Source organism: Chiloscyllium plagiosum, unplaced genomic scaffold, assembly GCF_037043375.1.
Source record: "Chiloscyllium plagiosum isolate Xiang-an unplaced genomic scaffold, Cpla_swu_hap1 HiC_scaffold_19, whole genome shotgun sequence".
Classification (NCBI taxonomy): Eukaryota; Metazoa; Chordata; class Chondrichthyes; order Orectolobiformes; family Hemiscylliidae; genus Chiloscyllium; species Chiloscyllium plagiosum.
The window spans coordinates 66,238,941-66,257,330 of NW_028270157.1; the positions used below are offsets into that span (position 1 = coordinate 66,238,941).

Here is an 18,390-nt window from a genome sequence, read left to right on the forward strand (position 1 = left end):
TAGTACTTTGCCCCCAATACCATGTGCCCTAATTTTGCTCACTAACCTCCTATGTGGGACTTTATCAAAAAAGTCCAGGTGCTTTACATCTACTGGATCTCCCTCATCCATCTTCAGAGTTACATCCTCAAAAAATTCCAGAATATTAGTCAAGTATGATTTCCCCTTCATAAATCCATGCTGACTCTGACCTATCCTGTTACTACTATCCAGATGTGTCATAATTTCATCCTTTATAATAGACTCCAGCATCTTTCCCACCACTGAGGTCAGACTAACTGGTTTATAATTTCCGGCTTTCTCTCTCCCACCTTTCTTAAAAAGTGGTACAACATTAGCCACCCTCCAATCCGCAGGAACTGATCCCGAATCTATCGAACTCTGGAAAATAATCACCAACGCATCCACGATTTCTCGAGCCACCTCCTTCAGTACCCTGGGATGTAGACCATCAGGCCCCGGGGACTTATCAACCTTCAGACCTAACAGTCTCTCCAACACCAGTTCCTGGCAAATATAAATTCCCTTCAGTTCAGGTCCTTCAACCACTGTTACCTCAGGGAGATTGCTTGTGTCTTCCCCAGTGAACACAGATCTGAAGTACCAATCCAGTTCTTCTGCCATTTCTTTGTTCCCTGTAATATATTCCCCTGTTTCTGTCTTCAAGGGCCCAATTTTAGTCTTAACCATTTTTTTGCCTTTCACATACCTAAAAAAGCTTTTACTATCCTCCTTTATATTTTTGGCCAGTTTACCTTCGTACCTCATTTTTTCTCTGCGTGTTTCCTTCTTAATTATCCTCTGTTGTTCTTTAAAAGCTTCCCAGTCTTCCGTTTTCCCATTTATCTTCGCTATGTTATACTTTTTCTCTTTTAACTTTATATGTTTCTTAACTTCCCTCGTCAGCCACGACCACCCATGCCTCCTCCTAGGATATTTCTTCCTTTTTGGAATGAACTGATCCTGCATTATACACAGAAATATCTACCATTGTTCCTCCGCTGTCATCCCTGCTAAGGTATTACCCCATTAATCTTTGGCCAGCTCCTTCCCCATAGCTCCATAGTTCCCTTTATTCAACTGAAATATTGTCACTTCCGATTGTACCCTCTCCCCCTCAAGTCATTTGGTAACAGTCAGGAAGGGAACTTAAGCTGTTTTTGTCTTTCCTTCCAAAGCAAAACTCGAAGAGAAATTGTGGTGCTGCCCGGCTGTGATCAGATTGTCCAGCTCATTCTATGGGTTGAACCTAGGATCTACTGTACTGTGCATCAAGGAATATTGGGGAATGAAGAGGATAATGGAATTAAGGCAGAAGATCAGCCATGAATATATTGTATGACAAGTCAGACCCATGGGTCAGTATCAACTACTCCTGCTCTAGCCTGTAGATATTTTTCTAATCTAATGTTCAAGCCCAATGTATTCCAAATATAAGCAAACCCTTTCTCCCAGCTATCCTTGTGCCCCTAATATACATCTAAAATGGATTGGGAATTCTCCTTAATCCTAGTTATCAGTGACATTTCATGGTCCCTTTTAGATCTCTTAATGTCTTGTCTAAGTTTTTTCCTTCTACGTTTATATTCCTTAAGGGCCTTGTCTAATTTGAGTATCTGAAACTTTACATATGCTTCCTTTCTCTTTTTGACTAAACTTCCAATTTCTCTTATCATCCAGCATTCCCAAATCTTGCTTTGCTTCCATTTCATCCTCACTGATTAAAAATACTCATTTATTCATTAAAAATCTCTATCACCTCCTTAAATTTATTTACTGTTGCAGTATCCACTACACTCTGGACAGTGTAGATACCACAGATCCACAACTGTTCGAGGGCATTCCTCCTTATCTGTGTTGTAAATTTAATTAATTAGATTCCCTACAGTACGGAAACAGGCCCATTGGACCAACAACTTCACACCAACCCTCCAAAGAGTCACGCACCCAGACCTATTTCACTCTGACTAATGCACCTAACACTTTGGGCAATTTAGCATGGCCAATTCACCTAACCTGCACATCTTTGGACTATGGGAGAAAACCAGAGCACCGAGAGGATCTCCACGCAGACACGAGGAAAATGTGCAAACTCCATGTAGCCAATGGCTGGCATCAAACCCGGGTCCCTGGCGCTGTGAGGCAGCAGTGTTAACCACTGAGCCACCGTGCCACCCCTAAAAGTCAGTTTAGAAACCACAACACTGCGATGGCTGGGAATCGAACCTGAGTCAACTGCTTGGAAGGCAGCTATGCTCACAATTATACCACCATCACCCTGCTAGCAAAAAGTGGCTCATGCTCCTTCAAGCTGGAAGTGAACCGGCGAGATAAGGATGATGGATTTGCAACACACTACAGTCATCTGCTCTACCAGCTGAGCTATCGAAGGAGAGCACAGAGATGGCCCCTCATAAACATTACTTAGGTCTTTGGATTAGCATTCCAGCAGTAATACCACTAGGCTATTGTCTCCCTCTTAAAAGTCCAGTTCTAATACAGTAAGCCATCACCTTCCTTAAATCTGCTACCCCTTAGCCTAAGACTATGACTTCTCAGTCTGGATTGCCACAGGAGAAACATTCTTTCTATGTGTACTTTGTCAATCCCCATCAGCATCTTATATATACCCCAATTAGATCTCCCCTCATTGTTCTAAACTGTAGAAAGCATAAGCCTAAACTGCTCAATGTTTCTTCATAAAACAAACTGTCTTCATAAGAGAAGCAGACGTGATGTTTCATATTTGTCTTTGAAGCTATAATCTTGGTTGTAGATATTATATGGAGAAAGTGAGGACTGCAGATGCTGGAGATCAGAGCTGAAAATGTGTTGCTGGAAAAGCGCAGCAGGTCAGGCAGCATCCAAGGAGCAGGAGAATCGACGTTTCAGGCATGAGCCCTTCTTCAGGAATGAGGAAAATGTGCCAAGCAGGCTAAGATAAAAGGTAGGGAGGAGGGACTTGGGGGAGGGGCATTGGAAATGCGATAGGTGGAAGGAGGTTAAGGTGAGGGTGATAAGGTGAGGGTGATAGGCCAGAGTGGGGTGGGGGTGGGGGTGGGAGAGGAGAGGTCAGGAAGAAGATTGCAGATTAGGAAGGTGGTGCTGAGTTCAAGGGTTGGGACTGAGACAAGATGGGGGGAGGGGAAATGAGGAAACTGGAGAAGTCTGAGTTCATCCCTAGTGGTTGGAGGGTTCCTAGGGGGAAGATGAGGCGCTCTTCCTCCGGCCGTCGTGTTGCTATGGTCTGGCGATGGAGGAGTCCAAGGACCTGCATGTACTTGGCGGAGTGGGAGGGGGAGTTGAAGTGTTGAGCCACGGAGGTGGTTGGTCCGGGTGTCCCAGAGGTGTTCTCTGAAACGTTCTGCAAGTAGGCGGCCTGTCTCCCCAATATAGACGAGGCCACATCAGGTGCCACAAATTCAGCTGCACCTCCACACACATCATTTACTGCATCCGCTGCACCCGATGTGGCCTCCTCTATATTGGGGAGACAGGCCGCCTACTTGTGGAACGTTTCAGAGAACACCTCTGGGACACCCAGACCAACCAACCCAACCACCCCGTGGCTCAACACTTCAACTCCCCCTCCCACTCCACCAAGGACATGCAGGTCCTTGAACTCCTCCATCGCCAGACCATAACAACACAACGGCTGGAGGAAGAGCACCTCATCTTCCGCCTAGGAACCCTCCAACCACAAGGGATGAACTCAGATTTCTCCAGTTTCCTCATTTCCCCTCCCCCCACCTTGTCTCAGTCCCAACCCTCGAACTCAGCACCACCTTCCTAACCTGCAATCTTCTTCCTAACCTCTCCGCCCCCACCCCCACTCCGGCCTATCACCCTCACCTCATTACCCTCACCTTAACCTTCTTCCACCTATCGCATTTCCAACGCCCCTCCCCCAAGTCCCTCCTCCCTATCTTTTATCTTAGCCTGCTTGGCACACATTCCTCATTCCTGAAGAAGGGCTCATGCCCGAAATGTCGATTCTCCTGCTCCTTGGATGCTGCCTGACCTGCTGCGTTTTTCCAGCAACACATTTTCAGCTGTAGATATTATATGGCATTGATGTTCTGTGAGTATGCTTTGTGATTAATTTCTCATCAGCCATTTTTTACAGTAACATCTTTCAGAATGCTTTTTTTTCTTGGCAGTGAAATGGTTGTCTTTTTAATCACCTCATGTCACATTCTATGTTGAAGACATTTGAATGAGAAAGGGCAATCCTTGAGCTTTGATCATTCAACCAACTCAACACAACATTCAGAGTGATAACACTTTAAGAGGATGAAATGCAACAAATTAAATGTAAGACTCAACACAACATTCAGAGTGATAACACTTTAAGAGGATGAAATGCAACAAATTAAATGTAAGAGAAAGGGTGAATGACAGTTAACATTTTAAACAGAATAATATTTCTTACACATGAATTCTCCTAAAGTGCTGATGATCATGGTCTGGTAGTCTGCAGATTCAAACACCTTACAATGGCAGGTTTCCAAAGTATTAACTACATCTGGTCCTTTGTTGGCTCCCTCACCGCCACAGACTGGATTGTTTTCCAATAGCTCTGAGCTGGTTAGAACCAGTCCATAATAAGCAAATGCTGTTCCCAACCTAGAAGAACCACAGAGGTTGATTACTTCAACAGGTACCTTCGCTCACCTGGCTCCAATTGAAGTTATTTCACCAAATTTGCTTCAGCGTTCTAGTTCAGAAAGTCTCTACGAAATATCAATCATCACAGGCCTGATTCAAGTGAGCTAGGTCTAGAAATATGGTCTCTTATGCTATTGATCCATTGCTTTCATGAACCCCTTCAGAGCCTCTTCTAATAGAGTGGCCAAAATGTCAAACTTTATTTTTGGCCCAGACTTTGTTTAAAAGGTAATTGCATCCCTTTTGATGATGCACTCTGTTATCATATCCAAATCAGCCAAAAACATGTAGTAAGGGAGGTATAGCCCAGTAATTATAAATCACCACAAATTATGGCCCATATGTAACATGAGCTTCTCAAACATGGTATCTCACCCTCAGTCTCTTCATAATTTTCATGAAGTTACTACCTTTAACTATTAATTTTTCCTAATCAAACTGACCAGAGATGTTATAACACACCTCCAGTGCAGTTGAGACTTTTAACCCAGGACTCTCAGTCCAGAGGCAGAGACAGTACCACTGCATCACAAGAAGCCACCTCAATGCTCATTGAAAGGTAACTCTAATCATTAACAACACAAACACCTTATTAAATGTGTTAATCACTGCAATCAAACACTCTGGCCCATCAATTTAAGAGTGAAAAAACTGTGACGACTCACACCAAGGGTTGGTGTTGGCTTCAAAGTGTCAAATTTAAATAATATTCCTTATTTTTTTCTTGCTGACAGTTTTTTGTTCTTCCTTCCATCTTTCATTCCCTCTATTTCACTCTTTTCCCCAATGTGACATTGAATTCACAGTCTCCCCTCTGATTCTGTCTGAATCTGTTAATCATGTTGCTTAAGGAGATATATTATCAGTTCTATTGTTCACCTCGGTCTCAGATGGCCTGTTGCCCTCATTGCACCATGATCAATTCAACCTTACAATTATGACACAGGCTAAATAATAAGCTTAAAATATTGAGATTAAGTGAGTGGGCAAAAATAAAACACAGATGAAATGTAGAGAAATGAAAGGATTTTGAGATATAAAAAAAGAAAAGCAGTACAATGCTTAAATTACAAGAAGCTGGGAAATATTGAACTTCAAGAGACTTAAGCGTTCTTGTTTGTGAGTCACTGAAGGTAAACATGTAGATACAGCAAGTAATTAAGGCGGCAAATAGTATGCTTATTGCAAAAGGACTTGAGTAAAGGTGTTACTGCAATTGAGCACTAGTAAGACCATACTGGAGCATTGCAACATACTTGCCTCAGAGGGAGTGCAATAAAGCACAAACAAATTAATTGCTGGAACAGAAGGAATGTCCTGTGAGGAAAAATTAACTAGACTGGGTGTATATTCTTTCGTGTTTAGAAGATGATTTCATTCAAACATACAAAATTTCTACAGGAAATGACAGGGAAGATACAGGAAAGGTGTTACTTTAGCTGGAGGGTCTAGAATCAAATCTCAGAATAAAGTGCAGATAATTTGGGACTGAGATGAGCAGCAATTTTTTCACTTAGAAGATACTGAACCTTTGGAATTCTCTGCTCAGAGGCCCACCAAGGTTCAATCATTCAGTATGTTCAAGGCTGAGACCAATAGATTTTTACTCTTACTACCATCACTGGAACACAAATAAGGGCAGGGAAATTGTGTTGAGGTAGAGAATCAGCCATCATCTCACTGAATGGTGAACAGGCTTAAAAATGGCCTACTACCGTTGGTATTTTTAACGATAACTAATATAACTAGAAATACATATTGCTGCGTTCCAGCAAAACACATATTATTGATAAAAACCTAGCCAAAAACAATTACCCCATTACCCCATGGGCCTTTTGTGCAGGACTGGAGTTTGAAGGATATCATGCCATTAATAGGGAGAACAGATCCAACCTCCTCAACTTCACCTCATAAGAAAATCCCTCCAAATCCAGGATTAACCCAGTGAGCCTTTTCTGGACTCCCTTCAATGCCAGTATATCTTTCCTTAAATAAGGGAACCAAAACTATTCACAGCATTCTAACTATGGTGTAACTAGTGTTTTACATAGTTATGACAAGATTTCCCTATTTTTTACTCCTATCCTCATATGTGACCCGCACAAGGGCCTTGAAATCCCTCTGTGCAGCTGCTTACTGTAGTCTTTCTCCATTTAAGTAATATTCAGCACAACTATTCTTCCTGATAAAGTGCATAACTACACATTCTCCTACATTTCATTCCATCTCCAAGTTTTGGCCCACTTTATTTATATTCCCGTGCAGACTTTGTGTCATCTTCACTACTTGCCTTTCCATCTATTTTTGTGTCATCCACAAACTTGGTTATAGTGAATTAACTTTCCTCATCCAAGACATTAAAATATATTGTTAATAATTGTGGGCCCAGCACTGATCAATGTGACACTTCGCTAGTTGTATGCTGTCCCCCTTATCCAAACTCTATCACCTCCAACACTATTGTATCCTTCAGTATTAAGTAGCCACACACTCAGTACCTTTTGAAAACATAAATACATTACCATCCACTAGTCCCACTTCATCTGTCCTGTTTGCAACTTCCTCAAATTTGTCAGGATTGATTTCCCTTCATGAGCCATGCTGAGTCTGTTTGACCATATTATGCATTTCTGAATATATTATATTATTTTTAATTGACTCTAATATTTAACCAGTAACAGATATTAATCCAACAAGCCTAAAATTGTGCTTTTTTTTGTCTCCCTCCTTTTTTTGAATAACATGTGTCCATTTTCAATTATTTGGGTCTTTTCCAGAATCTATTGATTCCTGGAAGGTTGCTACCATTGCATCCACAATCTCTGCAGCTACCTCTTTCAATATCCCAGAATCCAACTCATCAGGTCTGGTGGACTTATTGTCCTGTAGCCCCATGAGTTTCCCTAACACATTTCCCTAGTTATAGTTATCTGATTGGTTACAGGGGGGTCAGGACTGGCAGTTAAACCTCCATGGTTTTTCAACTTATCGAAAAGACAGAGAGGTGGGCAGAGGGGGTGGGGTTGCCTTGTTAGTTAAGAACAAAATTAAATCTATGGTATTGAATGACATAGCGTCAGATGATGTGGAGTCTGTGTGGGTGGAATTGAGGAACCACAAAGGCACAAAAAATATAATTGGAGTTGTGTATAGACCTCCTAACAGTGGTCAGGACCAGGGATGCAACATGTACCGGGAAATAGAGAAGGCATGTCAGAAAGGCAAGGTTACATTGATCATGGGAGACTTCAATATGCAGGTGGACTGGGTAAATAATGTTGCTAGTGGATCTAAAGAAAGGGAATTCATGGAATGTTTACAGGATGGCTTTTTGGAACAGCTTGTCATGGAGCCCGCAAGAGAGCATGCTATTCTGGACCTAGTGCTTTGCAATGAACCAGACTCTATAAAAGATCTTAAAATAAGGGAACCCTTAGGAAGTAGCGACCATAATATGGTAGAGTTCAGTCTGGAATTTGAAAGGGAGAAGGCAAAATCGGATGTAATGGTGTTACAGTTGAATAAAGGTAATTATTAGGGTATGAGAGAGGAACTGACTAAAATAGACTGGAAGCAGAGGCTAACCGGGAAGACAGTAGAGCAAAAATGGCAGGAGTTTGTAGGTATAATTGAGGACACTGTACAGAGGTTCATTCCCAAGAAAAGAAAGATTAACTGGGGAGGGACTAGACAACCTTGGCTGACAAAGGAAGTCAGGAAATGTATTAAAGAAAAAGAGAGATCCTATAAAGTGGCTAAGAACAGTGGGAAATCAGAAGATTGGGAAGGATACAAAAGCAAACAGAGAACAACAAAGAGTGTAATAAGAAATGAGAGGATCAAATATGAAGGTAGGCTAGCCAGTAATATTAGAAATAATAGTAAAAGTTTCTTTCAGTACATAAGAAACAAACGACAGGCAAAAGTAGACATTGGGCCACTTCAAACTGATGCAGGAAGCCTAGTGATGGGAGATAAGGAAATAGCAGGAGAACTTAACAAGTACTTTGCGTCAGTTTTCACAGTGGAAGACATGAGTAATATCCCAAAACTTAAAGGGTGTCACGGGGCTGAGTTGAGTATGGTTGCCATTACGAAAGAGATAGTGCTAGAAAAGTTAGAAAGTCTTAAAATTGATAAATCTCCTGGCCCCGATGGGATACACCCTAGAGTTCTGAGAGAGGTGGCTGAGGAAATAGCAGAGGCATTGGTTGAGATCTTTCAAGAGTCACTGGAGTCAGGAAAGGTCCCGGATGATTGGAAGATGGCTGTTGTAACCCCCTTGTTCAAGAAAGGATCAAGGCAAAAGATGGAAAATTATAGGCCAATCAGCTTAACCTCGGTTGTTGGTAAAATTCTAGAATCCATCATTAAGGATGAGGTTTCTAAATTCTTGGAAGAGCAGAGTCTGATTAGAACAAGTCAACATGGATTTAGTAAAGGTAGGTCATCCCTGACAAACCTGTTGGAATTTTTTGAAGAGGTAACAAGTAGGTTAGACCAGGGAAACCCAGTAGATGTGGTCTATCTAGACTTTCAAAAGGCCTTTGATAAGGTGCCACACGGGAGGCTGCTGAGCAAGGTGAGGGCCCATGGTGTTCGAGGTGAGCTGCTGGGATGGATTGAGGATTGGCTGTAGAACAGAAGGCAGAGAGTTGGGATAAAAGGTTCTTTTTCAGAATGGCAGCCGGTGACGAGCGGTGTCCCGCAGGGTTCGGTGCTGGGGCCACAGCTGTTCGCATTATATATTAATGATTTGGATGAGGGAACCGGGGGCATTCTAGCGAAGTTTGCCAATGATACGAAGTTAGGTGGACAGGCAGGTAGTACTGAGGAAGTGGGGAGGCTACAGAAGGATCTAGACAGGTTGGGAGAGTGGTCCAGGAAATGGCTGATGGAATTTAACGTGAGCAAGTGCGAGGTCTTGCACTTTGGCAAAAAGAATAAAAGCATAGACTACTTTCTAAATGGTGAGAAAATTAATAAAGCCAAAGCACAAAGGGATCTGGGAGTGCTAGTCGAGGATTCTGTAAAGGTAAACATGCAGGTTGAGTCCGTGATTAAGAAAGCGAATGCAATGTTGTCTCTTATCTCAAGAGGGTTGGAATATAAAAGCAGAGATGTACTACTAAGACTTTATAAAGCTCTGGTTAGGCCCCATTTGGAGTACTGTGTCCAGTTTTGGTCCCCACACCTCAGGAAGGACATACTGGCACTGGAACGTGTCCAGTGGAGATTCACATGGATGATCCCTGGAATGACAGGTCTAACATATGAGGAACGGCTGAGGATACTGGGATTGTATTCGTTGGAGTTTAGAAGATTAAGGGGAGACTTAATAGAGACGTACAAAATAATACATGGCTTGGAAAAGGTGGATGCTAGGAAATTGTTTCCGTTAGACGAGGAGACTAGGACCCGTGGACACAGCCTTAGAATTAGAGGGGGTCATTTCAGAACAGAAATGCGGAGACATTTCTTCAGCCAGAGAGTGGTGGGCCTGTGGAATTCATTGCCACGGAGTGCAGTGGAAGCCGGGACGCTAAATGTCTTCAAGGCCGAGATTGATAGATTCTTGTTGTCTAGAGGAATTAAGGGCTACGGGGAGAACGCTGGTAAGTGGAGCTGAAATGCGCATCAGCCATGATTGAATGGCGGAGTGGACTTGATGGGCCGAATGGCCTTACTTCCACTCCTATGTCTTATGGTCTTATGGTCTTATGATTTACTTCGTCACTACCAAACCCTCTAGTTTGTCCCTTGATTATCTAAGAACTTTGGAACGCAACTGTCTGCAACTCTGAAGATTGATGCATAGCATTAATTCAACTCCTCCGCCATTTTCTGCTTCCCAAATATAATTTTCCCAGATAAGTTCTCGAAGAAGGCCATGCTCAGGTTGGCCCCTCTCTCTTCCTTTTATGTATTTAAATAAGGTCTTACTATCCTGTTAACTGAAGGGAGAAACTCAGTAAAGTTGATGTTGGTGATAATAAGCACTACAACTCAAACTTCTCAGTATGATGGTGGTGATTACAGCTTCAGTAAGGTCCATCAGTGATTTGGAAAGGTTCCTTTAGGTAGGGAGTTCCATCAGGTTGGGAGTTCCATCATAGGGAGCTGAACCTTGACCGTCTGACATTCTCTGCATCAGCCCATAAACTCATGATCAAATCTATAGTTCAATCATAGCAGGACAAGAGCCCAAGTCATTTCACCTTCTCAAATACATGAGAATGAAAAATAGTTAATGGCATTTCCCATTAGGCTGAAGGATCAGCGCAATTGCTAATTCTACCAAGGGGCCCAGTGTTTCTAAGTTTTGTTGGCAGCCTATGCTGAATGAGGAAATCTTAGATATACATCGGAATAGATTGCAACCTAAAGCCAATGAAGTGTATTGTGGCAGAAGGAGCCATAGAATCAGACGTGAGTGGATAAGGAGGAATCACCATGGTGGAAGGCAATGGCTGAAATGAACGCTTGGCAGAGAGGCAACAAAACAATGCAACCTTCTCAATGTGGCTGAAAAGCAAATCTGATTGTCAAGGCGGCTGTGAGCATTCATTTGCTCGGTGCTGAACTATACTCAGATGTACTGATTAGGATCGTGTGGGTTGAAGCCTGGAGATGTTAAGGTCATTTCACAGTACCCCTCAACAGCAGAATGGAACAAGTCTGCAAAGTTACAATCTGAGGGAGTTGGGCTGAATGCAATACACCAAGGGGCCTAGAGCAGAGGGGGAAGAGCTAAAGAAACAGCCTGAGGTGCACAGGACAGACAGGAAGAGGCTAATGGAACAGACGGAGGATCACAGGTCAAAGGGGAGGGGGTTAATGCAACAGACTGAAGGGCACAGGACAGAGGGGAATGGGTTAATGGAACTGAGGGACACAGGTAAGAGGGGAAGGGCTAATGGAACAAACTGAGTGGCACAGGTCAGAGGGAAAAGGGCAAATGGAGCAGACTAAAGAGCACAGGACAGAGGGGAATGGGTTAATGGAACTGAGGGGCACAGAATTGGACAATAATTCCCAGTGGCAGCAGACAGAAACATTTTTTTGTCAAATTAACCTCGAACAGAGAGCCCAATTTTGAAGGCGTAAGAGAAGCAGCACCAAGGAAGTTGTTGGCAGTCACAGGACCCATTCCCACCACTGGGGATGTAACTGGGTGAGCCCCTCTCATCACTTCCACCAATTGCCTGACCACTGGATAATCACATTCGGCTGAAGCTTTGCCACTCACTCAAGAATCCCACCGACTTTTGGGTTCATCAGAGGGACCTGAAGTCTCCTGGACTAAATTCTTTCCAATTTTACAGTTGAATCTATGTTTTAGGCAATACTTGCTTATTATGTAAAGGAAACTGGGAAATCAAGTGAAAGGTCAGGTGAATGTCAGAGATGGGGGAAGTTCAAAGATCCAATACTGACTACACGGAGTCACAACTAATGAATGGTCATTGCCAGAGTGAGGTAGGGGAAGAATATCAGATATTTTTCAGTGGAACCTGTAGCTCCAAGATTCAGGAGCAGAGAGAGAATGTTAACTTGAAAAACTTGCCATCAGGCTTTTAAAAAAATAGGAAAATTAGGACTGGAAGGAGAAAAAAAAAACATAATGTGCTAGTTGAAGAGTATTAACAGGTTTGTTTAAATATGTAGATACAGTTTATAGGTAGACAGCGTTTACCAGATGAACCAGGACTGCAGGGTTGTGCGTCTGAATTCTGTACCCAACAAGTCGGACATTCTTCCCCTGATTGACTGCAGACAAAAAAAAAGTAATTAAGTCAGTAATTTGGCAAAGTCATTGGTTATCTTAGTAACGTTCAGCCTATCAGCATGATAATTCATTTTTGCGCACGCTCATTTGAAATAGCTTTCTCCACAGCTGGGATCTAATCATGTTGCTTTTATTTTCTCAGTAACCAGGCAGCTTATGCCTCTACTGTACTGAATGAAATCTTGGGCCTGTCAGAGGTCCACTATTAGCATTCTGCTGCCACGTCATATACCAGGAGCAACTCTCCCTTGCCGTCAGTTGCTGCTCAAACTCTCCCATCTTGAGTCACCATCTATTGTAGAGGCATAGAGATGTACAGCACAGAAACAGACCTTTCGGTCCAACTCATCCATGCTGATCTGATATCCTAAATTAATGTAATCCCTTTTGCCAGCACTTGGCCCATATGCCTCTAAACCCTTCCTATTCATGTACCCATCCAGATGCCTTTTAAATGTTGCAATTATACCAGCCTCCACCACTTCCTATGGCAGCTCATTCCAAACACACACCACCCTCTGCATGAAAACATTGCCTCTTAGGTCCCTTCTAAATCTTGCCCCCTCACCTTAAATCTATGCCTTCTATTTTTGTACTTCTCTACCCTGGGAAAAAGACCTTAGCTATTCATCCTAACTATGACCGTCATGATTTTGTAAACTTCTATAAAAGTGCCCCTCAGCCTCTGATGCTTGAGGGAAAACAGCCCCAGCCTATTCAGTAGCTTAAATCCTGCATCTCTGGCAATCTTAATTTTAGTTTACTTCTTTTCTCCTACCACTGTGAAAGCTTTTGAGAAATTCTGGCATGTTAAAGATGCCAAATTAAAACCATTAAGTTGTTGTCATTGCAATTACTCTGGCTAATACCCCTCCTTTAAGCAACAACACTAAAACATGATGAACAGATAAGCAACTGATTCCTTCACAAAATATTTCATTGAGTGCAAAACAGCTGTACTCTAACTGTATCACAAATATTTGCTTCCTTCTGACCCATCCAGTGTCAGCTTTTGCAGACAGACCCATCTTCTGAACAGCAGAAATCCATTCTTCATGCGTGGATTTTAAGAACATCAGTTACATTAGGCTTCAGCTCACGGCAATGAAATTAAACATAGACTTTCCTCCTCCCCACACCCCCAAGTCAGCTAGAGAAGGTATGGCCAACTTAGCTTTAATCAAAATCTTTTCACTAAATTGCTAAATGTAAACCTTGCTAATTCCTCAGAAACCCAGATAGAAGGAAATTCTGTTAGAAAACGATATTTATAAAGACTGCAGTCAATAATGCAGTAACTGTAACTGATGTTTATTAGCAGCTTTAGGAATTGAGTATACAACAAAACTAAATCCCAAGAAAAATATCCCACCCAGTGTTGGCACCTGCTAACTTTAACTCAAATATAGAAATTAAATCATTGAAGCCAGCTATGTGGAACATAATAATGTCAGCTCTTTGTTAGAACAATCTAAGAATATCCAAATTTACCTTTTGATCTTGTGGAAATATATTAATTGCTTTCCTTTTATATACAAATTTGATAATTTATGATGTCCCACTTCTAATCCATTGACTTCTTGGCTGAAACATGCCAAGTTTATTTGGACCACAAACTATATTTTTTGCCTGAACTTTATCTTTTTCAAACCTTATTTCTGAACCTTACTATTTTGTAGTTACTTTGCAGTTGTACCTCCAATACTTACAATTGTATTTCTAATTGTTCTCTTTTTTTATTTACCAAAGAATAATGAAACATTGTGACTTTCCTTTTAAGATTGGAAATCTGCTAGCTTTTGGTGCATTTTAAAAAGGATTCCCCCTTAAAGATCTGATTTTAACATGTAATTCTGGTGATTTATCAATGCAGCCTTCTTTATCTATTAGGAATTTACTTGTCATGAAAATGAATGTATTTTTTCTGGACTTACCGTTTCAGAGTCCAGCAAAGAGCCCTGAGGGAGGCAGGATCGATTCATTCTTGCTATGTAAGTCAGGGTTTTGGTGGCAAACTGAGATTTCCCCACAGAGACATTGTATCGGGCTGATTCTGGAATACACTGGGAAAAGAGAAAGATGATGGGATTTCAGCATAACGGATATGCAACAATGGGTAGCCCCCTGGTAGAACAAGTCACGTGTTGATGGAATGATGTGTAGATGCTGGATTAATGGGTTTTTGGATGGACAACTAGAGAGAGGACAATGAATGTGACAATCAATGGATGAACTATGAGATAAATTTGGGCAGCAAACTATTATGAAGCTTGCAATGTATACAGGTATTTCTTTAGCCAACAAAACATTAGATTAAGGTTTTAGCAACTCTGAAGGGGGAGCAAGCCATTTGAGAAATTTTTGGTGACAATCTCTTATGAGGCGGGAAATAGAAAACATGCCAAGAAATGTTACTACTGAGAGCCAAGGTAGGAGATGAGATTATCGGTTATCAATTAAGGTCATTGTGAGATAATTTTGACAGAAACAGAAACACAAAGGCAGCAGTGAAGCAGTTGTGGATGTAGCTGGCATGGAAATGCCAAATCAGGAGAGGACTCCTTTGTAACAGAAGTTAATACAGGCGCATCCAAATAATGTTAGTAAATCTCTGTTCACTACCAGGTCACTGCAGATTAATTCCCACTCAAAATCACATCATAATGTTTCGTGAAGGTTTACACAAAAATTTACCATCTGTTGGGCAACCGCGAGAATGTTTTGAACAGAACACCTTGTATTTGCTTGCAGCAGTTTTGTTAAAAAGCAACTGAACACACCTAAAATATAAAGTATGTTTTAATCAGCTCACTTCTCTCCCTTCTACTGTTACAACTGGTTATCTTATTACATTTCCAACTGAAACATCAAAGCAATTCCACACCCAGGCTGCAAACACACTCATTCTTTGTTGTCTAAACTGGGGCATAATTAGATTAGATTCCCTACAGTGTGGAAACTGGCCCTTCGGCCCAACAAGTCCACACCGACCCTCCAAAGAGTAACCCACCCTCTGACTGATGTACCTAATACTATGGGTAATTTAGCACGGCCAATTCACCTGACCTGAACATCTTTGGACAGTGGGAGGAAACTGGAGCACCCGGAGGAAACACATGCAGACATGGGGAGAATGTGCAAACTCCACACAGACAGTTACCTCTTGGATTTATTTGGTGAATTCCAGCTGTTTCTATAATGACTTGAAATTTCTGTGAAGTTTCAGATAATTCACTGGTTATTCCCTTTCGATGTCAACGGTGAATTACTCATAGAATCTTTATGATGTGAAAGCAGGCCTATCGAATCCACACTGACCTTCCAAAAAGCCCACCCCTTACCCTATCCCAGTCACACTGCATTCCCCGTGGCTAATCCACCCGGCCAGCACAGCCCTGGGCACAATGGGAAATTTAGTACGGCCAATCCACCTAACGTGCACATCTTTGGGAGGAAACCAGAGCACCCGGAGGAAACCCACACAGACATGGGGAGAATGCACAAGCTCAACACAGACTTTTGCCTGAGGGTGGAATTAAACCCAGGTCCCTGGCACTGTGAGGCAACAGTGCTAACCACTGAGCCAGTGTGCAACCCAGTGGTTTGCAGTCGGTTACATTTTCCAGTACATCCAAGTGCTGAGGAACTCTCCAATCAATGTTCTTCATGGAGACTCAAGCAAAATAAAACAAGCCATAATTTAAATTCCCGAAAAGGATTGTGGTTCTTCCAATTGCACTGCTGCTATAAGTACTGAGACCAGGACACCACTCACTTGCTTGATCACTGGTCTTTGTCGTGATAAGTAGTTGACACAACAATGATAAGAGTGGAATGTTATTGGACTCAACAACCTTGAGCTGAAAATGTGTTGCTGGAAAAGCGCAGCAGGTCAGGCAGCATCGAAGGGGAGGAAGAGAGCTTCTTCAAGGAAGGCATCCTTGCAAGAGGATTCGCAGTAGGTTAAAATCTTCTAGAAGAAAGTGAGGACTGCAGATGCTGGAGATCAGAGTTGAAAATGTGTTGCTGGAAAAGCGCAGCAGGTCAGGCAGCATCCAAGAGCTCTGATTTCCAGCATCTGCAGTCCTCACTTCCTCCTAGAAGATTTTAACCTATTTCGAATCCTCTTGCAAGGATGCCTTCCTTGAAGAAGCTCTCTTCCTCTCACTTGGATGCTGCCTGACCTGCTGTGCTTTTCCAGCAACACATTTTTAGCTCTGATCTCCAGCATCTGCAGTCCTCACTTTCTCAACAACCTTGGACTGATTGTCCCATTTTAACTGTTACCCTTGCTGGCAAATGTACATTAACAGGCTGAAAAATTGGGCATAGTTGCTGTACATTCTTCAGTCAAAAGCCCAGTCAACACTCTCTGTTCCTGTAGTATGAGATAAGTGAGGACATTGTGTGATGAATAGTCAAGTGAATGAAGTTATAGTCCAAGCTGTGCTCCTTGGATCCCAAGAAACAGCGCTATTATGGAGTTTATTACTTGCATGCCTATTGGCCAACTTCAGAACAGGCTAAACTTCAACTACGCTGTGATTCGGGACTCTCTTTGGCTTCCTACCTGCTGTTTCTGCTAATGTAGGTGATTAAACTCAATTGTACACAGTGGGTGGGGATTCTTTCACGACCATCTTCAGGTAAAAAAGATCTACTTGGCCCTCACTTATGTGGTCCACAAAAATCAGAACAAATGCAAACTGGTTAATTGCTCCCTTATTGAGAGAAAGTGAGGGCTGCAGATGCTGGAGATCAGAGCTGAAAATGTGTTGCTGGAAAAGCGCAGCAGGTCAGGCAGCATCCAAGGAACAGGAGAATCGACGTTTCGGTTATGCCCGAAACGTCGATTCTCCTGTTCCTTGGATGCTGCCTGACCTGCTGCGCTTTTCCAGCAACACATTTTCAGCTCAATTGCTCCCTTATTCTCAATCATCAGCAAAGTGATGGTGGGTGTTGTCAACAGTGCTATCAAGTGTCACTTGTTTAGCTCACTGATGTTTAATTTGGATTCAATGAGTATTACTCAGCTCCTGACCTGATTACTGGTGAATTCCAAAGGTGAGGCTAAACTCTGACACGAAACCCTGGTTTGCTCAAGCTGTGGCTTGAATTCAATCAGAAAAAACAAGAGAGCTCTCTACAGGTTGAAGTCCTATCTAGCAGAATGGGAGATGGTTGTTGTTGCTGGGCAATTGTCTTAGCCCAGGCCATTATTGCTAGAGTTTCCCAGGAATGTGTCCTGGGACCAACGTTTTTGGGTTTTTAAACGTGGGTTTCTCAGGCAAGAATACATAAAAGAGGTGTGGCTGACAGCCCAAATACCAATTAGAAGACTGAAACATCTGAAAGATGAAAAGACTGAAAAATGAACCTTTGCTTCATTTACAGTTTAAACTGTTTGTTTTTAAGGATTTCACAATGTTCACATGTACAACATTAAGTGGTTTCAAGTGCCTGGTGGTATCAGTTATTGAAACTTGAAAGGGCCTGGATGATTGACACTTTTACTGTTCTATACTGAATGGAATTTTTTTTAATTGTGAAAATATATGAATGAATCAATTTTTTTCAATGTCTTTTTAATAAATACAACTGTCGCTATAATGTACAATGGGTGAACAAATATTGAAATGCCATAACTTGTCACGGGGTCAGGACTGGCAGTTAAACCTCCATGGTTTTTCAACTTATCGAAAAGACAGAGAGGTGGGCAGAGGGGGTGGGGTTGCCTTGTTAGTTAAGAACAAAATTAAATCTATGGTATTGAATGACATAGCGTCGGATGATGTGGAGTCTGTGTGGGTGGAATTGAGGAACCACAAAGGCAAAAAAAACATAATTGGAGTTGTGTATAGACCTCCTAACAGTGGTCAGGACCAGGGACGCAACATGTACCGGGAAATAGAGAAGGCATGTCAGAAAGGCAA

The 18,390-nt window shown here is 42.2% G+C and overlaps 1 protein-coding gene across 5 annotated transcripts in view; it reads right to left on the reverse strand.

The window, feature by feature from the left end:
* svopl (SVOP-like) overlaps positions 1-18,390 on the reverse strand; it is a 166,469-nt gene that overhangs the window by 18,977 nt on the left and 129,102 nt on the right. For all 5 annotated transcript variants that reach the window (XM_087997504.1, XM_043708975.2, XM_043708979.2 and 2 more), the window contains 3 exons: positions 14,392-14,520; positions 12,365-12,438; positions 4,433-4,626 (listed from right to left, as the gene is read on the reverse strand). In XM_087997504.1, the coding sequence (XP_087853630.1) occupies positions 4,433-4,626; positions 12,365-12,438; positions 14,392-14,520 (397 nt within the window). The remainder of the gene's footprint in view (positions 1-4,432; positions 4,627-12,364; positions 12,439-14,391; positions 14,521-18,390) is intronic.